The sequence below is a fragment of the Panthera onca genome, chromosome E1 (genome assembly GCF_046562875.1).
Source record: "Panthera onca isolate mPanOnc1 chromosome E1, mPanOnc1 haplotype 2, whole genome shotgun sequence".
In the NCBI taxonomy this organism is placed as follows: domain Eukaryota; kingdom Metazoa; phylum Chordata; class Mammalia; order Carnivora; family Felidae; genus Panthera; species Panthera onca.
Genome location: NC_138352.1, coordinates 57565975 through 57591761, shown reverse-complemented (window position 1 = coordinate 57591761; position 25787 = coordinate 57565975). Strand labels below are relative to the sequence as shown.

The window sequence follows — 25787 nt, the reverse complement described above, 5'->3', positions numbered from 1 at the left end:
TCTGAGCGCCTGGAGAGGTAACGAAATCCCCACTGAGGTGGAGTCTGGACTCTAACCCAGGACTCCTCACTCCCCAGCCTGCACCAGAGCTGCCCGTTGGGCAAAAAGAACCCACTTCTCCCTGCATTTGAGCCTCCCCCACATCTCTGTCTTCACTGGCCTGCAATGGAGACTCCTGGTCTCCACCCTTGTCTCCTCTCCGGTTGGGAGGGGATTATAAGGGCAGGTAGCATTCTTGTGACCTCGTTCTGAGATCGGCTGCCCTAGTTAGCAGCTTCCTGAGGGGAGAGGGACAGGAGAAGCTTTTAGACATGGTTTCAACCATCTGGGTGCTAATTGGGAACGCGACTGTTCCTAGGTTGAGGCTGGGACAGCTATTCCGGGGCTTCAGGATGAGGGGTGGAGGTGGAAAGGCCAGAGGGGACATCAGGAAGTTTCCCCAAATAGCCCGGCCCACAGCCAAAAGTGGGAGCGGGGTTAGGGAGGGGGGCAGCTGGCCAGCTGGCACAGGGACCTGGGCCTTGGGAAGCTGAACAAGGAGCATGAATGAAGCAGGTCTGGTATTGTTTTCTTCTCTCTCCTGCTAACAGGCTCCTCTGGAATTTGGTGTCAGGAGTAAGAGGGCCAGGTGGGGGTGGGGGGGGTGGGGGGGTGGGGGGGGAGGGGTTGGGGTGTGGGGATAAAGGTAGAACGGAAGGATATGTCTCTGCCCTGCCCTTTTCCCTTCCAGGGGCCCTTGGAAGCTCCAACCCATTCCCCTGCCCCTCACCCTAGTGATACTGTTTTATCCATTCATTCAACAAATATTTACTGAGCGCCTACTATGTGTTAGACTTGCTAGGCTTGCCCTGGGGATTCCAAGGGGGAATAGGACAGGGCGAAGTTGCCCTGGGAATTCAAGGTGGGGGGATAAGACAGGGCGAAGAGTGAGTGCCAGGAGGCAGGAAGGAAATCTGACTTAAGGAGGGCAGTGAGGGAAGGCATCTCCAGGAGCTGTTATTTCAGCATCAGCCACAAGTAGGGGAGGTAGGAGCTGGGAGGAAAAGAGTGTTCCAGGCAGAAAGAATGGGTTTTGAGAATATGCTCTGCTCTGAAGGAGGACCTTGCTGTGCTCTGGGGAGAGAAAGAGCCCAGTGTGGCTGGAGTTCTCATGAGCGGTGTAGGGAGTGGTAAGAAAATATCGGAGGGGCACAGGATCTTTTGACCTGGACATTTTGACCCCAGGATGTTTTGAATGCAAACATTGTAAACCCAAACATACCAGCACTGAAGACGTTTTTAGCAAGTGGTTTCCAGTTTGAACTCTTCATCCGATTTAATTTCTTGATCAGATTTTTCAATTTTTCCTCTATGGTACAGTTAAACACATTTCCATTTTTTTCCATTCCATTTTAATTTTACTGGAATTATTTTCATTGGCATCAATGCTGTATAAATTTTGCTGCCGAGATTTGATCCATCAGTCGATGTGGCATCAGTCAAAGGCTCCTGACTTTAGTCTCAGCCATTGTGTGACTGGGTAAACTCATCCGATTTGGGAAGGTTGAAATTTTAAACAAGATTTGTGGTCAAGACTGGATTCTTCTGGCTCTTTTAGCCAATAAAGAGTGTTTTTGTATCTGATTCTAGCCATTATCAGTGTTAGCTCTACCGGTAATATTCTTAGGCAGAGACTTGTATTTATATCTCCATTAATCTGTGGGAAGAAGCCAGTGGAAAGGTAGGTTGGAAGAGGAAAAGGGTTTGGGGGAGGTGGGCAGAGGCCAGATCTTCCAGGCTACGATAGGAATTCTCTAAGGTGAGGGAGAAGCCTTTGGAGATTTGGGGCAGGAGAGGGATGTGATCGGATTTGCCTTTTTGCAAGGCTCCTTCTGGGACGTGGGGAACAAACTGGGAAGGTGAGAGATGGAGAAGTGGAGGCAGGGAGGCCAGTGAGGAGGTTGTCATGCCAGTCCAGGTGGTAAAGAGAAGCAAGCAGTTGAAGAAAGATTTAGGGAGATAGAAAGGGTAACCAGAGTAACCTCCATGTCATGCCCCACCCCCTCAGCTCCTGCCTGTCCCTTCCTCTGGGGCCCCAGACACCTTAGAGTCTGGTCACTTGGAATTTGCACAGGGTGGAGACCAAGAATGGGGGTGTTTTCCTTGGGGCTGCCTCCCAGTCTGCCTCCTGGCTGAATGCAGCCCAGGGAGGGTCAGGGATGCCCTGCCGCGGTTGAGATGGGGGGCTGGAAGGGGTGGGGGATGACCCTCAGATCCGCCCAGCCAGAGCACGTGGCTGGAGCGGCCAGGGTGACCGCAGACCTGGCGGCGAAACAGACCAACACACAGAGCGCTTGTCTGGCTGTTGCTCTGAGCTCAGGGTGTGGCCCTGGGCAGGGGTACAAAGGGGCCTCTGTCAGTGCAGGGCACAGAGCCCACCTGGGCCAGGGCAGGCGCCTGAGGAGTGAGGGAGGTGGGCCCAGGGGTGCCGGGAGAGACCAGACTTGAAGTGCCACGGTCCCGAGGCTTGGGTGTCATCTGACACCGTCCCTTTCTCTCCTGAGCTTCAGTCTCCTCGCCTGTAAAATGGGATCTTAATCCCTGCCTTCCAGACCTGGTGCATTGTCAGGACCCACTTTGCTGACGGACGAAAGCATGGCCTTCAGAGAATCATGTATTTTTAAACATTATTTAACAAACACACACAGTGGTTACCATGTGCCTGTTTGCTGAACACTTTATGACCATTGGCTCATTTAATCCCATAATGACCCTCTAGGAGAGGTACTATTTATTCTTATTTTGCAGATGGGGAAACCAAGGCACAGACCGAGGTCACACAGGAAGTGGCAGAGGTGGGATTTAACCCAGGCATTATGGCTACACTATGTTGCTTCCCAAAAGGAAGGGGTGGGCATCATGCCAGGCGCCTGGAGTAGGGTGACCCTGATTCTTCAGCAGGGATAGGGGTATATTCTGGCACACCTTTGCCTTGGGGAGCACAACTGGGCCATGTCTCCCATCTCAGGGCCTGGCCCGTAGGGCAGGGCTGAGGGTGAAATAGGAGAGAGAGAAATCAGACTCCACAAGAGGAATCCGGGATCAGAGACCCAGGAGAAGGAGCGGAGCACGAATCTCTCAGGGCGGGTCACAACTTTCCCACCTGTGGCTCAGTTGTGGGGGCAAGTGCGCCCAGCAGAGGCTGGGGTAGATTTGGTACTCCTTTAGCTAAGACGAGGCATACCCTGTGGGATGCCAGGCTCAGCGCCATGTGGTTGGAGAAGCCAGCCCTACCCCTGAGAGCCCAGGGTCTGGCCGGGCATGAAGCATGGACAGAATGGCACAGGGGCTTGGGCCCAGGGGCCGAGCGAGGGTAGTAGGGAAATAGACCCCACGCCCATAGCGGTGGGGACCTTCAGGCTTCATGATAAGCCTAGGAACATGCCTGGGACTTGCCTGTTTGAGAAAGGAGGCACTTCTCAAGTTGAGGGCAGAGATGGGGCAGTGGGAACCAATGTGGCAGGTGGTCCTGTGTGGGCGTGGCTGGGGTCCGTGGTGGGGGGCGCTCCATGCCAAGCTCTGACCTGAGACTTACTCTCCTAGACACCTCGCTAGACCTGTCTGCTCTTCAGAATTACCTGGGTGCTTGTTAGAAAGGCAGATGCTGGGCCTTAGCCCGGCCCCTAAATCTGAACCCCTAAGGTTGTGGCCCAGCCCGCCATGCCGGACAAGCTCCCCAGGTGATACTCACATGGACAGGCACTTGGGGAAAGTGCAGGGCAAGGGGATCTCACTTTTGGCTGTACATCAGGATCACCTGGGCAGAAATTAAATCAAATCCTGTTGCCTCAGCGCCACCCCAGCCCCATCCGGTCAGAATCCCTGGGGAGGGGCCCAGCCATCCGAAGTTTTCAAAGCTGCCCAGGTGATTCCAGTGAGCAGCTACAGTCGAGGACTCTCAGGCAGGCCTGTCCCTCAAGTCAGCCAGGTCTAGGCTGAGCTGTCCCCTCCTGAGAGAGGCTTATTCCTGGCCACTCATCCTCCCTGACCTGTGTGATTAGCTACTTAGTGGCTGCGACCATTGTCCCTGGCTGGCAAGCTCCATGAGGGCTCCTCAGGACTGTTGTTCCGTGCTGGGTCCCCTGGGCGAGGAATGGAGGGAGGGCCTGGCATATAGTAGGTGTCCGACAAATGTTTCCTTAGTGAGTTCATTGAGCCCCAACTCTGTGCTGGGCACAAAGGGAGGCGTTCTCCTTACATTATCTCTTAACTGTCCCAACAATCGCACGAGGTAGATACCGTTGGGCCCATTTTACAGATCAGAGAGGTGAAGCCACTTGCCCAAAGTCTGACGACTCCAGAGCCTGGTCTCTGTCCCGGGTCCCACGATGCCCCCTCCCCCTCCCTGGCTAAGGTCACTGAGCAGCCCTGCTATAGGCAGCCAGACAGAGGATCTGGAGGGGGGCATGGGGCATGTTGACAAAGTCCATCCCAGGAGCATTCTTGGAACCTCTCAGCTGGTTTTGAAAGGCCTCCTTCATGGCCTGCAACGGCCATGTGGTTCCACCCACCAACCAGCCAGTTTGAGAGGAGGACTCCTTGATGTGGTCGGGACTTCTCCCTGGCCGGCAAGGTGGACCGTGGCCACCCCACCATCTCCCTCAGCCACAGTGGGCTTGGAGGCTCTCCCTCCCTCATGCTCAGGGTGACCCCGGAATCTCAGGGCCATTTTCAGCTTCTCCCTGCCTCCATCCTTCTGGATTCGGCTTCTTATACTGAGGAAGGGGAAGGGCCCCAAGGTCTGGTGGGGTGGGCTGGGGTGGGAGGATTCTGTTGAACAAACTAAATAAGAGCATCAGGAAATGAAGGGTGGGTCGGGAAAATCCAAAGATCTTAATTTCTGCAGGGTTGATCCTGGCTGGTAGTCAGGGCCTTTCCCGGCCTGCTCTGAATGCAGCTCTTTAAGTAAGAGGGAAGGTAGCCAAGGTCCCGGTGAGACCCCGGGGCCTTCAGCCTTTCCCTTCCCTCCCATGGGGCAGCATGGGGAAGTCCCCCCAGTAGGCTTACTGCCTTCTTGATTGCTGCTATCGAAGTTAATATTCTGGGGAGGGGGCCACCCTGCTGTGGGCACCCCAGTTCCCAGCTTCCTCTCCTCCAGCTCCAGCCTCTCCTATACAACCCAGGCAGCTTTGCCAAGCTGGGTGAGGAGGTTGAAATAATTTCCGTTGCGTTGGCAACAAACACAAGCTGGATACAGCTTTGGACTGGGAAAGACTGGGGATGGGCTGCCAGCCTTGCGAGGGAAGATGATGGGCAGGAGGGGAGGGGGTCGGTCTGGACACGGGGATGGGCACCCTGGGTGGGAGGGGGCATCGTGGGTGACATTTTGGGGGTTCCCCCCAGGCCCATTTGTCTCCCCTCTCTTCTTGCCCCACTGGTTTCCAGTGCACAGCCGTGAGGAAATTCTTTCTGCAGCCTTGTCACCGTCCCTCCCGCGGTAACTAACAATGCCATCCTTCACACCGCAATGGCTCTTTCCAGCTTGCAGGGAATTGTCCATATGTTATCTTATTTAATCTTCTCAGCTGTCAGCCTCGGGTTGGGGGAGTTAGTAGTAGTTACTGTTACTGCTGTCCCCATTTCACAGATGAGGATACTGAGGTGTGGAGCAAAGGGGCGTGTCCCCGGTCACAGGACAGTAAGTGGCAAAGTTGTAATAAGTGCTGATCCCAAGTCTCTTGGGCTCCCCTGAGGCCCTGCAAACGACTCCCACAGACAAGGCTCATCCCTTTCCCCTGGCTCCTCCCCCTGCCATCTCTCCACGACTCAGGAGCAGCCCAGGCCTGGAGAGGTCATTCTGTCCATCCCCCTGCCTCTAGCCCAGTGCAGTGGAGCCACCAAGTGGCCAGCATCTGCAGCCATGATCCAAGAGAGGATGACGGTGGCAGTTGGGGGAGTCAAGGGTGTCAGCTGCTGCTTCTTTTTGAGCAAAGACTTTTAAAGTTTAATGTGATAATCTCATCCTGATCACTGCAAACTGAGGCCCTCATGCTCGTCCAAGAATCCATCACCGGCCTCATCCCATGAGCAGGAAGGCTACACTGGGCCCTCCCGCCTCCCCACCCCCACCCTGATGCGTGCCGAGGTGGACTGAGCCTTTCGGCTTGGTTTTAGTGGAAAGAAGGTGGTTCTAGATCACGGTAAGGATAATTTGGGTCTCCCTACCTCAAGACCGGGACAAGTGGACCCCACTTCCTCCCTTTTACATATGCGAAGTTAGTGTTCTAGGAAAGTAAGAAGGGCTGCTGGAGAATCTGGGTGGGAGACCCGTCAGAGGGCAGAGAAAACCCCGGCCAGGGATGCCGGAAGTCAACACAGCCCCCCACTCCATTTTACTGGCTGGGAAACCGAGGCCTGTTGCTACTGCCTCTACATCACGCCTGCCCAGAAGTAAACCAATTAACACCGTGTCTGGTTCTGTGTTCCCAGCGCCTGTCTCATTATTTGGGGATTTATGTCTCGGTCACCGTGAAGGACAACCGTCCCAGTTTCCACTGGGGGGAGCCTGGCCAGCCCTGGAGCTCAGCAGGGCTGGAGGTGGTGCCATCCTGCTTGGGGCAGGATGGGGATTTAATTTCAGGGGGATTTGCAACCAGTGGGGAGCCGCCCTGGGCACATGGTGGCTCTGGGCTATTTTAGGAGGCAAAAGGCTGGCCCCGTTGGGGGAGGGATCATGGCGAACTTGTTCAAACCATTAGTGATTCTGTCCTTTTGGTGGGCATAGAAAGGACCTGTGGTGGAGGAGACAGGCCCACCTGAGGGTAAGGCTTCTCTCACCCTCCTGGAACCCGGGGGCCCAGAATTACTCTGCACACCCCAACCTAGTTGGGGCCATGATCAGAATAGAAGCCTGAGCCCTTTTGCTACGGGCTTTGCTTTAGCTGGAGCTCTGGGTATTATTCACTAGTAGGAATGATTAGCATAGCCATCTCATAATTTACTGGTAGAGATTAAATTTATTGAGAACTCAGGGAAGGCCCCGTGGGGCTGGGAAAAAGACTCAGCCTTTAAGGCAGGCACAACCAGGCTCCTGTCCTATATAGGCTGCTTCCAAGCTGGTACTATGGGTTACGTAAGTCCCTTCCCCCTCTGAGCCCACTGCCCTGTCTCTCAAGCGGGGACCATAACACCTCATTAATGATACTCATATCATTAATTGGACACATATTACATCAGGCACTCTGCAGGGATGATCTTACATCACCCTGTGTGTTGTTATGTATTAATGGCCCTGTTTTACAGATAAGGAAACCGAAGCTCAGAGAGGGAAAGTAACTTGCCCAAGCCCACACAGCCAGAGTAAGGAACCCACTCCGTTCTGGTGCTCACAGTGAGGGGCAGTTCTTTCCTCAAGTCCAGCAATAAGTATTGGTTGCCTTTGGTGGGCTAAGCATTGCTCTAGGGCTGGACATTCTTCACAGACAAGACAGAGGGAGAGGAGATAACAGGATGAGACTGGGCTGCCCTGAGAATTGAGTGGCCCAACTAGAGACTAAGCAGCTTTATTTAGACTAAGGGTCATTTTCTGGCCAGGGGAAGGCAATACCCAGGGCCTGAATCCCTCCTTGGACGAGTGGTAAGTGGGCAAGGGAGCACGGCCTGGCCCCTCCAGCCCTCATGAAAATGCTTTCCATGCTTCCTTCCTCCTCACCCCACAGGTGAGGTTACAGGAAAAGTCACCAGCATATTGAGATAAGGCCTTTAGAGCCACCACGACATGGAGCAAAGAGAGCCTAGACCTTGGAGTCAACCAGATGGGTTCCAACTCTACCCCTTTCTAGCTGTGTGACCTTGAGCAGGTGAACTAACCTCTCAGAGCCTCCCTGTCCTTATCTTCAAAGGGAGAAGAGGAACACTCCTCAGGGCTAGGGGAGGGATAAAGGTGTGGGAAGAATACAGAATACAGAAGGGCCTCAACTAATGGCAATGTTTTTGTCTGTGTGTGGGGTTGGAGTTTAGGGGCATGTTATTCCCAGGTGTCTAGGTGAAGCCACGTCTTTGCGGTGGCACTAAGCTGGCACCTGTGTTCCTGCTGAATGATTTCAACAGGCTGGGCAGAAACGGAGCGCCAGTAAGCCTAAGCATAAGGCCTGGTGCTCCCAGTTCAAGAAATCACTCTCTTGGCGACGAGATGGGGTGGCTGAACTTGCCAGCATATCATGTGAAATAGCCCTGGTGGGGGGGGAGTTCGTGGACCCTCAGTTCTGTATAGAGCTGGCTCGAGAGTGCAGAAAAGTTAAGGACTGGGCAGCATTAGGAGAAAACAGGGTTGAGGATCAGGGGAGTGATTCTCTCTTTTTCTGTCCTAAAAGAGGACATCGAAAGCCTAAATTAGCTTAGAGGGATGTGACTAGGATAATAAAGCCCCTGGAAACAAATGTTTATTAAGTTGCTTAGTTCAGCTCAGTTGGTCACCATGCAAGGTGTTGGGTGGAAGAAAATAAATAAAAGCCTGGAACTACCCGACTTGGTGCAGAGGGGTGGCTGGGGCAGGATTTGGGGAAGACACGTCAATACAGTGTGATAAATACCGTGTTAGGGACCAATACAAGGTGTCCAGGAAGAACATAGGAGGGGCTTCCTGGAGGAGGTGGCCATGTCAGGGGAAGAATAGTTGGAGAAGAGACCCCTTAGGATGAAGCTGCCAGCCATGTTGAGCTGGCTGTGGAAGGTGGTGTGCATTCCTTCGGCACCACCGAGGAGCAGATCTAGGGCCTGTGCATGAGCGTGAGCGTTACAGGGAAACAGCTTCCAGGCCTCCATACTTCTGTCACTGAGAACCCTCCAACAATGGAATAGGCCGTCTTGTGAGGCAGTGAGCTCCCTGCCATTGGCATGTGTGAGCAGAGGCCAGAGGGTAACTCTGGCAAGTTACAAAAGGGACAGGATGACCTCTCAGACCCCTTCCAAATCTGAGCAACTGTGATTCTCCGTGGACAGACACAGGATGTGGACTGGGACGGACAGAGGTGTGACTGGATCAAGTGAGAGGGTGGGTGTGCTGCCGGATGGGCTTTTTTTTTTTTATAATAGCCGCTTTATTAAGATATAATTCACACAGCATCCACTTCACCCAGCTGAAGTGTGCAACGCACTGCAGATTTGCTTGTAGAGTGGACATGAACTCATGCATAACTGTCTACCCGGCGTCTGTTTGCTAAGCATCCAACTTTGTGCTGGTGCCTCAGGCACCTGGGAAATAAAGACTGTGTCCTCACAGAGGAGACAGGTAAGTGTCCAAGCAAAAGAATGACATCTTGGGAGATGTGCCAAGAGGGAAATAAAGCAGGGGTTGGAGCAAAGAATAATGGCGCTAGGGCAATGGGGCCTGGGGAGGCGGCATTGGAGCTGAGGCCTGAGCGACAAGGAAACAACCGTGCGGAGGTCAGGGGAGAGTCCAGGCCGAGGGAGCAGCAGGAGCAAAGGCCTCAAGACAGGAGTGAGTTGGTGGGTGTGAGGCCCAGCAAGCAGTTCTGGGAAACTGAGTGGCTGCCAGGTGCCCTGCCCCAGTGGGCGGGGTATGGCCAGGGCTCCTCATGGTGGGACCTCTTCTCTCCAGGCCTGGTCCACAGGAGGCCTGCCCAACCCAACCAAGGGTGAGCAGCATTGACACCTCTTCTTTGTTTTTTGTTTTTTTTTTTTTTATTTTTTTTGACACCTCTTCTTTGGATACAAGAACCATTTCTGTCTCCTTCCTCTGAGACTAATTTTCTGACCCTGTTACTGCCTCCCCATTAACAGCACTCTCCAGAAGTCCTGCCTCCAGCCCCTGCCCTCCCCTGCTTGGCTTCATGCTCCTGCACTGTGCCCCCACTCTGGGCCAGACACCATGCACTGACTCCCTAGGAGAAATCAGAAAAGACCCCCAGGTGTGTGTGTGTGTGTACACACACACACACACACACACACACACACACACACACACACGGGTGAAATTTCCTCCCCCTGCCCCAGACCCCCAGAGGGGGATCCTAGGAGCAGTCTGGAGTCTCCCACTTGGTGCTCACTTCCTGTGTGACTTTGGGCCAGTTAACATCCCAATCTTTTCGGTTTCCTGGTCTGTAAAATGGGGATCAAACCAATTCAGGCAGAGTGGTTATGAGGATTGAATGCGATCCCTCCTGGCACCCAGTGGGTGCTCCCTGAATGTAAGCTTCCTCCTTCTCTCTGAGCTGTCCCCCAAAAGAGGGGCAATTTGCAGGGGGTGGGGAGATCACAGCAGAGCAGTGGGACGTGGCCACTTTGGGGTTCCCTTCCTGGAGCTCTAGGACCCCTCAGACGCTGAGGGGCATTCTGTGCCTAGCAGGCCAGGGGTAGTAGGGAGGATACTCACCAAAGGGCCCAGCCCTTTTGCAGGGAGCATCGCTTGGTCCCCCCTCGCCTTTCTTCCCGGGAAGAGCCGCCGTGCAACTCCTTTCCGGGGTCTCTCCTGCGCTCCGCTCGGAGCGGCGCGGCTCCTGGCACCTGCTCCGCACGGGCCGGCGGGGGGCGGGCTCGGGAGACCGGCGGCTGCCCCGGGACTCGCAGGCCGGGACTCCTCCGCCACGCACCTCCAGGAGCCGGGAATCCGGATCGCCCTGGGTGGCGGGTGGCCGTGGGCCGCTAGATGCAGCCCCGCTCGGGTCCGCAGCGCCCTTCAGGTAGGCGCCGGCGCTGGGCAGGCTCCCGCACTCCTGGCTCCGTCCCCATCCCGGACCGAGCGCCGCTGGGGCTGAGCGCCTGAGGGGGCCCGCGCGCGCCGAGGTGGGGGTGTAGGGCTGCGGGCAGCGGCAAGGACCCTGCCCCACCTTGGCGGGGGTGGGTGCAGCGGGGCGGGGGGTGGGCAGGCAAAAAAACGGCAGCTTAGCCAAACACGGACGCTGGGAGGGGGGCAAGAGTGATGGCAAGAAGGACTTCCAGTTTCCCCTAGGGGGAGGGAGGCTGGGAGCCACAGAGCAGAGAGGGTGAGACTCCCACCCTAAGGAGGGGACCATTGTCTGGAGACAGGGAGCTGGACAAAATCATTCCCCTTTTCCTAAGGAGTTTAGAGAGAACCCCAAAATCACCCCACCCTCATCAGCCCCTGGGATAGAATAGAATGGAGGGAGTAGGGGAGGGGAGGTCTCCTGCTGTCTTCTGAGGGGTGCAGAGAGCACACTCACCACCCCTCTCCACTCTCATGATCCCCAGTCATTGGAGGCCTTTCTGTCCTCCCTTCCCCTCTCAAGCCCAATGCCTCATTTTCAGCAATGGGCATAGGTTGGACCCTCCTGGCTGGCCTCCCACCCACAACTCTCAAACAGTCTGGGGACTCCCAACCATCCTCCCTCCAGCTCCGTCTGGCTCCCAGGACAAACCCCCCAGCCCTAGTTTGGGAGTGCTGATGGTGGGGCCATCACCGGCAGGGAACGGGGTTTGGGGGAGCTACCGCTCGGCCTGGACGGGGAGAACAGGCTGTGGACAAGGAGGCCAGTGAACCAAGATCCTGGACCCTGGTGCTAAGAGAGGGGGGAGGGGGCATAGGGGATCTCCTGCACAACAAGTCAGGTTTCCCAGGCCTTGCCCAGCAGTGGAGGCTAGGAAAAGGGGTGCTGAGGCTAATATTCCCTTCCTTACCACCCCCACCATCACAATCTTAGAAGCAGCTGCTGTGTGGCCACTGTGGCCCCTGCAAAGAGAGATGCAGGTTAGATAGCAAGAAGAACTTCCTTCCTGAGGGTGGCTTGAGGGTCTTTTGAGGGAGTATCGCTGCCCAGAACAGGCAGCCCCTGCCTTTGGGGGTGTCAGGATGGCAGGAGGCCCCCCTGGGACACCCGGCCAATAGGGGGTGAGGACCGGGCAGACTGGGGGAGGGGAACTGGTGGGAGACGGTGACCTCATCTCTGGACCATGGCTCTCCCTCTCCTCTCGTGCCCTCTCTCTCCTTTCCTTGGGGCTGAGTGTTGACTTTCAGCACCTCTTAGTCAGTTCACTCTTGAAATCCCCAGCACCCGGCACCCCCAGGAGAAGGTGATGGGCTTCCTCTGTCACCACTTTGAATGGGAAGACAGACATGGACACTTTGGTTTGCCTCATGGAAACCCCCCACCTGGCCCCTGACATCTGGAACAGCTGTTGCCCAATCCCAGGGCCTCCTGCGCCTCTCAGGCCACCCTACTCTTCTAGGTGTGGGCCTCTGGCTCCTCTGGGGTGTGACCCTGGGGTGACACCAGCTCTCTGAGTCCACAGGATGGCTGGGGTGGTTGCCACCCTGTGGTGGCCATGCACTGAAGTGGCTTATTCCCCCTTGCTCACCCTAGACAGGTGTCAGCCTTGGGAGAGGGGAGGTAGGGTATTGAGGGGGGCAGCTGGGCCCAGGAAGGCTCACACTCTTCTAGGCCAAGAACAGACAAGACCTCTCTTCTTCCAGACACTTCTCTCTGCAGCTGGGTCGGTGGGTGGGGCAGGTTCCCCAACCCCTGCTGGTGATCCTGTGAGCGACTGGGATGGGGGCTGTTAGGGTACACCCCCTGCTCCCGCATTGTAAATGGGAGAGAACTCGTCCTACTCACCTGCCTCTCTCTTTGACTCTGAGCCTCAGCTTCCCCATTTGTAAAGCCTCACGGGGTTGTTGTGAGGGTTAACGGAGAGGGTGTTCGTACAGTGGCCCAGAGGGCAGTGGGCACTCACCGCGGGCAGTTCTTTCCCCGTACCCACCTGCCTTTCTCTGGTGACAGAAACAGATACAACCCGGCCTTCTCTTTACCCCCTGCTTCAGAGACAGCTGCTAGGTGCTTCAGTGGCGACACTGCCTGCAAAGGACCTAAGAGATTAGCCCAGCCCAATCCTCCCTCTCCAAAGACAGAAAACTGAAGCCCAGAGGGACGGGGACTAGCCTGAGCTTGGCCAGCCAGCCAGGCTCCCGCTCAGAGGCAGGGCCTGGGACCTGGCTGGGAAAGGTGGGAGGGCAGATGTTGGCAGACCCGGGGGGAAAATACCAGAGTGTAATTGGGCTCATTAAGGGTTTAGTGAGGGAACCCTTCATGCCCTGCCAAAGGCTGGGGACAGGCCTAGAACCTTCCTCTCCCGTTAACCCTCTGGCAAAAGCAGCTCTTTCCTGAGGACCCCCTTCCCCAGGCTGCATCTGAAACAACTCCCTTCTCTGTACCTTATAGCTTCCAAGGTCCCTTTCCATCCAGCCCTCTGTGGGTGGGCAGGCCAAGAGCTCTGCCTCACTGCAGTGCCTGAGGGCCCCACTGAAAGCCAAGTCCCAAGTCCATTCATCACTCAGCAAGAGAGTGGTGGAGAAGGAGCCCTGGGGTCCTGCCTGACTGTTCCCTCCACTCCCCACTCCCTCCAGCTCCGTATGGATGGACAGACACACAGACAGACAGACAGCAACCCTGGCCCCATCAGCTCTCCAGCTCTGGTGTGAGCCTGCCTTTAAGAGGGTGGCCCCCTCCACCGTCCAGCACCCCCGCCCCACCCCCCCGCATTAGCCCTTAACTATTTCTCAGGGAAGGTGGGAGCAGGGAGCTTTACCCCCTTCCTGTGCAAATCAGACAGACAGACACCGGAGTACATGCATACACTTTTTCTCTGCTTTCACTTGGTCTTTTTCAGAACTCTGTTCAGGTTCAGTTCTCCTCGTTTCTTCGCATCCCCCTCTCCCAGCCTCTCTGACTCTGGCCCCTTCCTGCCAGGGTGTGGCACCTCCCTGTCTGGCCCTCCAGCCTGTTAGGGGCTGGGCACCCCCAGGTGTCCCCAGGAGTCCTTCCCAGAATTTGTAACCACCCCCTGCCCCACCCAGAAGTTCAAAAGAGGGCTTGGCAGGCCTTAAGGACAGGTGGGATAGGGCAGTGGCTGAGGACTTGGGCTCCAGGGTCAGACAAGTGTAGGTTCTGGTCTGGCTGTGAAACTTCTCAATGCCTGTTCTCGAATCCATAAAGTGGGATAATAGGTTAATAATAGTGCCCAACTCATGGGGTTGTTGTGAAGCTTAAAAGAGATCCTATGTGTAAAGCACCTGGCACATAGTAAGCTCTCAATAAACAGGGCTGTAATTATAAAGAGGTGGCCTGGGTAGCTGGGTAAAGGGGGAGGCAAGGAAGCTTCTAGAAACAGCTCTTCGCTGTCTTTTCATGTACTTTATTTTTTAATTATTATTTTTAAAATGTTTACTTATTTTTGAGAGAGAGAGAGCGCGCGCGCGCGCGCGCAAGTGGGGGAGGGGCAGAGAAAGAAAGAGAGAGAGACACACAGAATCTGAAGCAGGCTCCAGGATCTGAGCTGTCAGCACAAAGCCCAACGTGGGGCTTGAACCCACAAGCCGTGAGATCATGACCTGAGCCAAAGTCAGATGACTGAGACACCCAGATGCCCCTGTCTTTTCATGTACTTTAAAAAAAGTCCACTCCCCTACCGTGGGACTCAGTTTTCCTCTTCTGTTAAAGAGAACGTGTGAACCAGGTCCTGTCCAAGTGTAGGTCCAGCTAGGGTGAGTCGTGCTGCTTCTTTATAGGGGCCAGGGCAGGGGGTGCTGGCCTGGGGTTAGACCGATGTGTACATGCCCTAAAAAATGCCCACCCCTCCACATTTTCTGGCTGGGAGTCAGAGCTTGGCTGGAGCAGGGTGGCTCCTGAAGGGACAGCTGGGAAGGCTGGGTCAAGCAGGGCAGGCCGCAGCAGGCCAGCAGCCTGGCCGGGGGAACACAATTAGCCCCGGAATCCAGGCAGGCCCTGTGAGCCCAGAGGCTGTATATCACAGGGGTTTAATCAGCCCCATGGCAGATATTTGTCTGCTCTCGTGGCCCGTGTCCTCGGCCCGCCTGTCATAAATTGCTCCGAGATTTCAAAAACCCCCTGTCTCCTCGCTGGTGGGCAGGCTGTTCTCCTAGGCGTGGCCAGGAAAATCTCATTCCCCTGAAGCCTCTTCCCCCCCTTGGCAGGTTGGACCCCCGCCCCCCCCCACACACACACCTGCAAAACACTTGCATCTTGTACTCTCTTCCTGCTCCTTCCTCCTGCTGGGAGGTGGGGGGAGAGACTTGGGCAGGCAGCCACATAACCCTAATGACCTCCACCTAGAGGTGAGAGAGAGCCGAATGTAGGTGGGGGCTCAGTGCTGCATAAAAGGGGGGTCAGTCACAGGGTGAGGGGAGTAACCTTCCAGTGTGCCCTCTGTGGGCAGAACTGTGCCCCGGACCCCAGACAGTGCACAGGAGGTTTGGTGTGGTTCAGGGTGGGGAGGCAGCCTGGTTCCCCTCAAAAGTGTGGAGGAGTGGGGTCCTCCCTGCAGGGAGGGGTATAGAGTTCCACCTCTTAGCTTCCAGCTAGATGTTCGCTGCGCCGCCTGGAGCCTGTCACCGGTACTGCACCCCAGCCACCCCAGCAGGCTTCTGGGACGGCTGCCTTGAAACCACAAGGCACCTACCAAAGCCCAAGAGTCAGACCTTCCCTGGATTCGTTTTCTAGGGCTACTGCAACAAAGTACCACACACCAGGTGGCCCAAACAACAGCAATGCATGGCCTCACGGTCCTGGAAGTTAGAGGTCCAAAGTCACGGGGTCATCAGTATTGGTTCCTTCCGAGGGCGGCGAGGAAGTCACAGGTCCCTGACCTCAGGGATTCTCTGGCCCCACGAGGAAGGCTCAGGCCCTGTCCTCAGGAAGCCCCCAGGATGCAGCACAGGCGGAGAGCACGCACACTGATCCAGGAAGGAAGTGAAAATTAACACAGCTCGGCGTGAGAAAGGGGGTCGACCACCCCAGAATAGAGCCAGTGAGAGGCTGAGGAATCAGGCAAGAAAATTTCAGAGAAGTGAGCTGGAAAGGGAAGACTGTGGGTGACAGATGAGGGGCATGGAGGGGTAGGGTATGTGTCTGCAAGAGAGGGGGGAGGGAGGGAGGGAGGAGAAGCTGTGTTCAGCAGACGCAGGCAGTAGGGCCCAGGTCGCTACTGAAAATATCAACTGTTGCCACAGCCCTGGGTCGCCAACACAGCAAGGGACATCTGGAGCCACGTGGGGCCGGGGTGGGGATGGCTTCACACACTGTCAACGTTTGTGAATGTCACCCGGCCGGGCACTGGACACAGGGAGGTAGGGTTTCTGCAGTCACCCCTCTGGCTAGCGGCCGCAGCAAAAGCGCCACATGCCTGCCTGCATCAGGACTGTCAGCGCCTGCTGTGGGGCCCAGAATAGGGCCCTGGCTTCCACGAACGTGACTCCCCTAACCTCACCGCCGCCTGCCCCTCGGTGCCTGCCCAGTCTGGTCTCCAGGTCTTCCTCTCTGAGCTTTGCCCAGCGGCCGAGTCCCCAGCTGTCAGCCTCTTGGTGTGTAGGCATTTGTGACACTCTTCCAGACAGTCCTGTATTTTTTTTTTTAATTTTTTAATGTTTATTTTTTGAGACACACACACACACACACACACACACACACACACACACACACACACACGGTATGAGTGGGGGAGGGGAAGAGAGACAGAGAGAGAGGGAGACAGGATCCGTAGCAGGCTCCAGGCTCCAAGCTGTCAGCACAGAGCCCCACGCGGGGCTCAAACTCACAAACCGTGAGATCGTGACCTGAGCCAAAGTTGGACGCTTAACCAACTGAGCCGCCCAGGAGCCCCAATATTCCTGTATTTTAACGCCGCTTTGGTTGAAATGGACCCCGTTACGCTCCCTTTTGCCACCCTTGGGTTGGGGGTGCCCCAAAGCTGGGGAGTTTCATCTGGGACACGGGACTCAGGTATCTCCTGAGTCTTGAACCCCTCTTGCTCCTTCTCTGTATTCACAACACCCAGCCTTGGTTCACTTGTCTCCCTCTCTATCTGCTCAGGTATGAAGCGGCCACTGAGCCCATCTCCCCCGGGTGAGAAGGAGCCGCCCACATCTGGAGCTACTGAGTGCCCCCCTCGGCCCCCAGAACTGCCTAAGCCCAAGCGGGAAAGAAAACGGCCATCCTACACGCTCTGTGATGTCTGCAACATCCAGCTGAACTCAGCAGCCCAGGCCCAGGTGCACTGCGGGGGGCGCGCCCACCAGAGGCGGCTTCGGCAGCTCAGCTTGGGAAAGACCCCTGCCGGGCCAGGTCAGTGTCGAGGGCGCCGCTCCCACAGGCTTGGTCTGGGCTCCATGAGCGGCACTGGGTCTGTGGCTTCTCTCTGTGGGGTCTTGGGTCTGGGATCCCCTCAAGGGGGTCTCAGGGTCTGAAGTCCCCCTGATACCGTAGAGTTTTATTTTGCATCTGGACAACCCTCTTTGGGGTCTTTCAGGATCTTGAGGGTCTTTAGGGCTGAAGACTTCTCTTGAGGTCTTTTTGGGATCTGGGAGCTCTCCCTGGGGAGACTTCTGGGGCAGGACCCCTAAGCAGCATTTCTCCAATCTGGAGCCCTCTGGCAGGGATAGGCTATCTGACAAGGGTCTCACCTGCGGGGTGTCCTGGGATCCTGAAGGCCGGGTTCAGCAAGCTGTGGAACACTCCAGCTGAGGGACAGGCAGGGGAAGCCTCTCTTCCTTTGGCCGCTGGACTCCTGGCCGGGATTTCTGCCTCTCCCTGGCTGGGGTGACTTTGCAGAGGTTTGGCTCTAAGCACTGAAGGGGCCGCTGGCTACAAGACAGATTTCTGGGGGAAATGGGTGAATGCATTCGTGAGGGTGATTCCAGCTGACAGGCACATAGGGGCCGTGGGGGAAGCAAGGAGAGGCAGGCTGCTGGCTGACAGGGAGAAAAGGTTCAGAACCAGGCCCAGTGTGGGAGGTCGGAAGGGCCAGAACTTCAGCCTGGTTCCTGGGGGCAGCACCAGAAACCTACTTTGCAGCCCAGGTAGGCAGCTTTGCCAGAGGGCTGTAACAAGCCTGCCTGTTCTTATATTTTTATTTATTCCTTTTAATTTTAGAGAGAGAGAAAGAGCACAAGCTGGGGAGAGGGGCAGAGGGAGAGTGAGGGAGAATTTTAAGCAGACTCCACACTCATTGTGGAGCCTGACACGGGACTCGATCTCATGACCGTGAGATCATGACCTAAGCGGAAATCAAGAGTCACCCAGGTGCCCCAAGGCCGCCCGTTCTTTTGGTGAATAGTCATGGGTCACCCATTGTGTTCCCTGCACTGTGCTGGGGACTGGAGACAAATCCTGGTCCTACCCGTCACCATCCTGCTCCAGGATTGAGTCCGTCTTTTGGTCTGAGACAGACACAAAAAGAGCAGCTGAGTGTTGTGGGTGCCACATGTGGGCACAAAAGAGAGAGGGTAGTTATACCTGGGGACACCAGGAAAGGCCTCCTGAAGGAAGGGGGATGTGCTGAACTCTGGAATAGGCGCATGGGAAGAAGGGACATTGCAGGCGGAGGTCACTGCGTAAAGCAAAGGCAGGGAATGGTCTGATGGCTGGTAACTGCTGTCCACCTGAGCACTAGGGGCTGGACGCCAACGCTGTGACTCTGAGTAAGAGTGTATCTGACTGTATGGATGTTTCCAGAGTGTGTGTGTGTCTATATACGTCTGAGTTCAAAAGCCACTCACTGATTCATTAGGTCTTTATGGAAACCTATGTGCAACCTGCTGTTCAGAGGATTCATAGTTGTACTTCTTATCCAGCTGTACTGAAACATTATTGACACGGAACATATGTAAGCTTAAGGCGTACAATGTGATGACTTCATGCATATATATATATTATAAAACAATTACACATATACACGATAAGGTTAATACCTCCATCCCCTCGCATCTTTATGATTGTGCATGTGTTGATAACCTTTTTTAATGTTTATTTTTGCAAGAGAGAGTGTGTGAGCAGAGGAGGGGCAGAGAGAGAGGGAGACAGAGGATACAAAGTGGGCTCCACACTGATAGCACAGAGTCTGATGTGGGGCTCGAACTCATGAACTGTGAGATCATGACCTGAGCCGAAGTTGGACATTTAACCAGCCGAGCCACCCAGGAGTCTCTGTGTTGATAATATTTAATATCTTCTCTCAACTTAAGTATCTAGTGCAGTGTTTTTAATTATAGTCACCATGCAGTGCATTAGATCCCCAGATCTTATCTGAAAGCTGGGAATTTGTACCCTTTGCCCAACATCTCCCCATTTTTCTGACCCACCAGCCCCTCGAAACCACCATTGTAATTTCTATTCTATGAGACTGGCTTTTTAATTTTTTAAAGTAATTTATTTATTTTGAGAGAGAGAGAGAGGGTGCACAGGGGAAGGGCAGAGAGAGAGAGAGAGAGAGAGAGAGAGCGCGCGCAAGAATCCCAAGCAGGCTTCATGCTATCAGCATGGAGCCCGATGCAGGGCTCGAACCCACGAACTGTGAGATCATGACCCGACCCGAGATCAAGATTCAGATGCTTAACTGACTGAGCCACCCGGATTCAGTCTAAAGACTCGCTTTTTTAGATTCTGCATGTAATTGAGGACATACAGTGTGTGTCTGGGAATTCATATTTTTCAAAGGTGGCATACCTACCTGTCAAAAAAGAGTTGTCTGAATACACACGCAGACAAGTTTGTCCAAGATAATAACAGTCTTCACAGAGGTGGGTATATGGTGCTTGGAGAAGTGAGTCACTGTCCCTCCAGTCATCTGTCTCTGCTGGCCCGTGCCGGGACTCTGCACAGAGACGTGCTTGGTGCCTGCCAACCCTTTGCATCTTTATGATTGCATATGTGTTGATAACATACACGGTCAGGCACACACACAGTCTAGAGGGGGAGACAGCCATGGGGCCAGACCTTTCTAACCGTCTTGTTGAGGGAGTGAGCAGCACTGTGGGAGCATGCGACAGGGATGGCCGTGCCTCGGGCAGGGATGAAGGGTCCTCGGATTTCCAGGAACCCTGGAATTTAGGGGCTCCAGCCAAGAACCTGCTCTCCATTGGCCTCATTGTTTCTGAGTCTACTCCAGGCCGTGACCCCCCAACACCCACCCACTCCTGTGGATCTCTCCTGTCTCCTCGTCTCTCTGAGGGCTGGGGTGGGAGAGGCAGGCCCCCGTAAAAGGATGCCAGCAACTGCCCTGCAGTGAGGGGTGGGGGTAAGAAGACCTCAGGCACGCGGAAGGCATTTCCCAGCCCTTGGCGGGGACTGGGCCAGAGCAGAGAGCCCTTCGGGTGCAGCTCCAGAAAAAGAGTCACACCTCAACTTTCAAGAGGCTCCAGGCAAAGTATAAGGAGCCTTTAACACACTGCTTTGTTCCTAGACACGTGAGGTCTCAGACCTGCGGCAGCCAGGAGGACCACGCTTCCCTGGCAGGATGCTGAAGGTGTGGGGGTGGGACAGCCGCTCTGGGAGGCCTCCTGGAGCTGTCACTTTGATTAGGGGTCTGTGGGGCTGGCGGCCTGCACAGCGACAGGCCGTCACAGGCAGCGAGGCAGGGACCCTCTCCTGCTCATGTGCCCGAGGCCATCCTTGCAAAGGGGAGGCAGGGACTCTTCCCTCTCTGAGCCTCCTTCCCCATGCTTGGGTCAGAGGCCTCCTGACTCTGCCACACCTAGGTGAGCCAAGAACTCTTGGGACAGGGCACAGGATGAGGAAGTGGCAGGTACCCCACACTCCCCCAATTCCCCTCTCCAGATACCTCTGCAACTTCCCCTGCCCATGCTCCGCCCCATCTGTCTCCCACACAGTGCGCCCTTTCATTCTTCAGGAATGTGTCTTGAGCCATCTCTCCCCAGCTCCTTGTGCTGCCTCCCACAGGGTGGGGAGTGTGGGCACCAGGCACCTCCACCCCAATAAGGCTGAACTCAGTGACCCTACTGACCATCTCACACACACACACGCACACGCACACACACACACACACACACACACACACACACACACACACGCACGCCTCTAAACAATGTTAGGTGGTTCCTGAACATCCACGGAAAGGGTTGCCGGCTCAATCCTCTTAGCTCCAACCTCTAGTGTGGATGTTGGACTGGCACAGGGAACACGTAAGCATCTACTTAGGACCTGAGCTGTTTGGAAAGCACTGCCACGTGCAGCAAGGCATTCCCTTCTCACCCAGCCAAGCCAGGAGTAGATGATGGCATTCAGCCCTCACTTTATTTATCTGTTTGTTTATTTGAGAGAGAGCACGAGTAGGGGATGGGCAGAGGAAGAGAGAATCTTAAGCAGGCTCCACGCTCAGCACAGAGCCTGACACGGGGCTCGATCCTACAACCCTGGGATCATGACCTGAGCCAAAACCGAGGGTCAGACGCTCAACCAACTGAGCCACCCAGGTGCCCCAGTCCTCACTCTACATTGGATATTGGAGCTTAGGGTGTTTAAGCAACATACCCAGCTGGGTTCAGATCCTAGCCTGTCTGACCCACCCACCCCACCCACTTTGCTGCTGAGGAGAGCAGCACTTATTAAAAGATATTGGGCCTAGGGGCACCTGGGTGGCTCAGTCAGTTAAGCGTCCGACTTCAGCTCAGGTCATGATCTCAGTTCGTGGGTTTGAGCCCCGTGTCGGGCTCTGTGCTGACAGTTCAGAGCCTGGAGCCTGTTTCAGATTCTGTGTCTCCCTCTCTCTCTGCCCCTCCCCTGTTCACGCTCTTGTCTCTGTCTCAAAAATAAACAAACATTTAAAAAAAATTAGAAACAAGTAAAAACAAAAGATATTGGGCCTTAATATTTTAGGAATGAGGAGAAGGGATGTCCAGAGAAGGTGGACTGGCTCCCAGATGACTCCACGGTGCTTAAAACCCGTGGCCTCTCCTCTGCCCTGTGCCTTGGTATCCTCCACTGAAAAATGGGGAGATGCCAGCCAACTCCTCCTTGGCCTCGCCCAGCTGGGGAAGGGAGGGGAGCCTCCCAAGGCCAATCCATCCCTCCCTTCTCTTGGCAGGACTGACCCAGCCATACAATTCAGGGCCCACCCCCAGGTCCACCGTGAGGACTGCAATATGACACCAGAGCAGAGAGAAGGGGATTTCAGAAATCACTTAAGTTCCAGACAGGCCAGGGGGGCCTTGAGTGGGGAGTGCAGGGTAGACACTAAGGGGGACAGGAGAACAAGAGATGAACTCAGACTATAATGGATTTCAGGGCATAGACGCGTGTCTTTGGGGGCAGGGAGGGATCAGAGTGGCAGGCGGAGGCTGTCCCCTGCCCTGCACCCTGAGACCTCCCCCAGCTCCTGCTCTAATCAGACCTTCCATCTCTTCTCCGATTCTTTGCACAAGCATCTTGCTGCATTCGGAGTCTCAGAGATCAAAGACCTTGAACTCAGGTCACGCCTGAGTCGCCGGCTTGATGAGCTCCGCACCCCCCATTCCCCGCAGATGGATTAATTTCAGTCCCATCAGGAAGCCCCGGAAGCCCTCCAGCCTGTGCCCCCATCGCTTCAGTATCTCCCTGGGCTGCCGATTCCTCCTCAGTGCCCCCAACCCATCCTGAGGCCTTTGGGTACATGTTTCAGAGAAACTGTGCTCCCCCAAGGCCACTGGGAAGTTCTTCTTGCAGTCTAACCACTACCTCCTGCTGCTGTTCTTCTTAAATGGCAGGTGATAGAAGTGCCCCTTGCTGTCCCTGGACAGCCATCACATCCCCCTCCCCCAGGTGTGAACCTGACCATCGGACACTTCCTCCCTCCCCCCCCCCCCCCCAGGGACCACCAGGAAATGCAAGGTTGTCTGGTTGGAGAATTAGGGGGCTTAGCTCAGATCCCTGCCCTCAAGAAGACAAAGATTCTGTCTGTGTCTGGGTGGGTTAATTAGCTCTGGGCTTGAGTTTCCTTCCGCTCCCCAAACAAGCAACTCCTTCCCCCTAGAGCCTCTTCCTAACAAACCTGTTTTCGGGAGCTGCTGCCGCCAACCCCTCCCCAGACCCTTTGCCGGCTGTACTGGCTGCTCCAGAGATTACAGGTTATTGTCTGGCGGAGACAGGACGCTGAGGGGGTGGGGGGCTAGTGCTGGGACTGGGCTTGGAATGCCAGACTGGATCCAGCTGTGGGGTTGGCTGCCTTCTCTCCCCCATTCCGCCCCCTCCCAGCCACCAGGTGCTCAGGTGAGTAGAGAGCTGGCCCTCAGTCAGGAAGAGGAGGGGGAGGAGGGAGCAAATGCAGAGACAGAGACTGAGGGGTAGGGAAGGGTATGGGCAGGGGAGGGGTGTCAGAAGTTCTAGCTGATCAGATGACCATGCCCTACCCCACCTGGCATTGCCCAGGGAGCAGGTCCAATGGTCCAGGTACTGGACTAAGAGGGGCAAGCCGCCTGCGCTCCCTTCCCCCACCTCCATGGCCAATGCTCTGGGATGAGATCGGGCCTCAGTTTCCCCTTCAGCAAAAGGAGGAGAATGTAAGGGGACGGTGGGGAGAGGATGAGTGAGGCTGGACAGGAGAATGGGGGCTCCTGTAGCAGCAAGCCCTGAGGCAAGGCTTCAAAGTCCAGCAAGAACTTTCTGGCAGGCTGAGAAGTGGCTGGCAGAATCTCCTGGGCTGTATGGGCAGTGTCAACTCTGTCCCTTGTCCCCACATTTGCCCCATATCCCACTGTGGGGGCAGGAAGTGTCCTGTGCTTTCCACCCTGGTCAGGATGGGAGAAACTAGGGAACAGGCAGCTCCTTCCAGGCAAAGGGAGAAAGGGCCCTGCACCCACTGCTTTCCAGCGGCAACAGGAGTCCCTCCCTCCGCCCTCCCCTCCTGTCCCGCACATCCCCACCCCTTCCCTCTGTCACTCTCTGGCTGGTTTCATTTGCTCCTCAGACGGCGCGCTCTGCGGTGCCTCCGAAGGCAGAAAATGCTCTTGGGTGAGTGCTGAGGATGCCGGAGCGTGGGGAGGGCCTCAGACAAGGGTGGGTCTCTCCTCTATCTGCCCTATCCTCTTCCTGCTACTGCTGGCCCCCAAAAGTTGACTGTCGAAAGATTCTGGGAGCCGGTTGACTCTTGGTACCTTTTCCCAGGTCCAGGGCTGGACCGAGGGTGGGGGGCATTCTGGCTGGGAACAAGGGCAGGGGTGGGGGTGGTGGGCAGGGCCAGCTCGGAAACTGGAGGTGCACCCTGCAGGAGGGAGGTGAGCGACACTTTGGGGCAGATGCATGTTCAGGGAGCCTGTGCCAGAGGTTTCTTGTATCAAATCATACCTTCTGCTGCCTCCAAGGGGCTGCCAGGGGCCTCCAAGGAGGGTTGTGTGTGTGCTGGGGGTGGGGAGGGGTGTTGAAAAGAGAGTTATTAATTCAGCAGAGAGAGAGAAGTGGACAGAGAGACAGGCAGAAATCTGAGTGGCTCCTAAATGAGGTCCAGCCACCATGCTGGGGTCACTGTGCTGCCCCCCACCTTTATCTATGGTCTCCTAGCTCACCTCTCCACACAGGGGTTGTCTGGCACACTGAGGGAGGCAGCCAGTATGTTTTAAGGGGTATTTTGGGGAACCCCTTCCATGGGGGCAAGGGCTGGAGGCTGTGGGGCTGGGGCAGAGCTCTTGTGACTGGTCTTGGGGTCTTCCTCCAGCCTGGGGAGAGGGGAAAGTCTGGAACATCAACACGTCCCATCCCAGGTGCTGGGTGACCCGGAAGTGGCTGGGGGCTCTAGAGAATGTGGCTGGGGTGGGAATCCTAAGCCTACAGGGGAGTGGGCAGGCAGGAGATGTTGGATCAACCCTCCCTCCCCTCCCCCCCTTCCCTGCCTTTGACTCTCTCTCCCTCCCATTTTCTTCACAGAGTTTTTGGTTTCATCTATGATAGGAAGGGTAGCTTCACTATTTGATGGTGTGTGTGTGTGTGTACCGCCTCAGGGAGGACCCTCTCATCTGCCCCTATGAATTGTGGTGAGGCGAGAGAGAGAGAATCTGAGTTTGGCTACATGAGCTTGTGTCCATGTCTGATGCATTTAATTTTGTAAGGGAGGGTGTGCGCCAGGCACCTACCTCTGGGTAAATGTGTCTGTATATGGATCTTCGTATATACGTATCTCTTTGTAATGATACCTGCCGCTGCCTGCCTGTGGTTTCGTAGTATGTGCATATCCCTTAGTAGGGGTCTGGGTGTCCTCGTATGTCTGTCTCTCTGGGTATATGCGGTCTGAGTGTGTCTTTGTTGATCTTGCCTGTCTGTGTACGTGCATGCTTGTGCGTGGCCTCTGGGTCCGCCTTTGCCCCCAGCCAGCATGGGTATCTGGCCATCTCTGCGTGGTGCCACCTCTGTACGGGCACACCTCAGTGTGCCAAGATGGACTCATCACGAGGAGATGTGTGTAAGTGTGTGCGTGGTGTTTGTGCCTATTGCCATCTCTGTGGGCGCCCACGGATCTCAGGGTGTGAGTCCCTGTGCTCTTCTGTGTATCTTTCCAAGTGATGGCAAAACAGCAGGATGTGGTTTGCCCAGACCTTCTCCCTTGGGTGGCAGCCAGAGTGATGTTATTTCATAAGACACCTGCTCTGTGCCTCTGCCTCGGCCTCAGGGGGACCCCTAGGGGTGGCCTCTTCTCTTCCACTCAGTTTGTTTGTATTTGACCAGAGCAATAACCCACCCTCTTGAGGCAGCCGTCCAATGAGCCGTGGGTCCCAGCCGTGGACCTCTGGCTAGGGTTGGGAGGAGAGGGGCTTAGCGAGGGTGTTCTGCTGCAAAAGACCATCACAGACGACCTCCCCTCCCCCTCGCACACATATATCTGACCCTATCGTGGGTGCCAGGCTGTGTGGTGCTATCCTGGGGCAGGCTTGGGGTCTGCAGTGTCTCCCTTCATTTGAGCGTACCCACAGCCAGGCGGTCACGTGTGTGTGCATGTGACATGACTCATGCATCATCCCAGCGGCCCTGGGGGCCAGGGTTCACTGTGAATGTCAGCAGCAG

At 55.6% G+C, this 25787-nt stretch overlaps 1 protein-coding gene across 5 annotated transcripts in view; it reads left to right on the top strand.

The window, feature by feature from the left end:
* Window positions 1-25787, top strand: part of LOC132687632 (uncharacterized protein C17orf113) — a 49969-nt gene that overhangs the window by 5291 nt on the left and 18891 nt on the right. Inside the window, exons 1-2 of one of the 5 annotated variants that reach the window (XM_060646071.3) lie at window positions 10541-10679; window positions 16839-17090. In XM_060646071.3, the coding sequence (XP_060502054.1) occupies window positions 10646-10679; window positions 16839-17090 (286 nt within the window). In that variant the 5' untranslated portion in view covers window positions 10541-10645. Of the gene's footprint in view, window positions 1-10540; window positions 10680-16838; window positions 17091-23667; window positions 23748-25787 lie in introns of those variants that run through there. The other 4 variants (XM_060646070.3, XM_060646072.3, XM_060646068.3 and 1 more) reach the window with 4 other exon arrangements.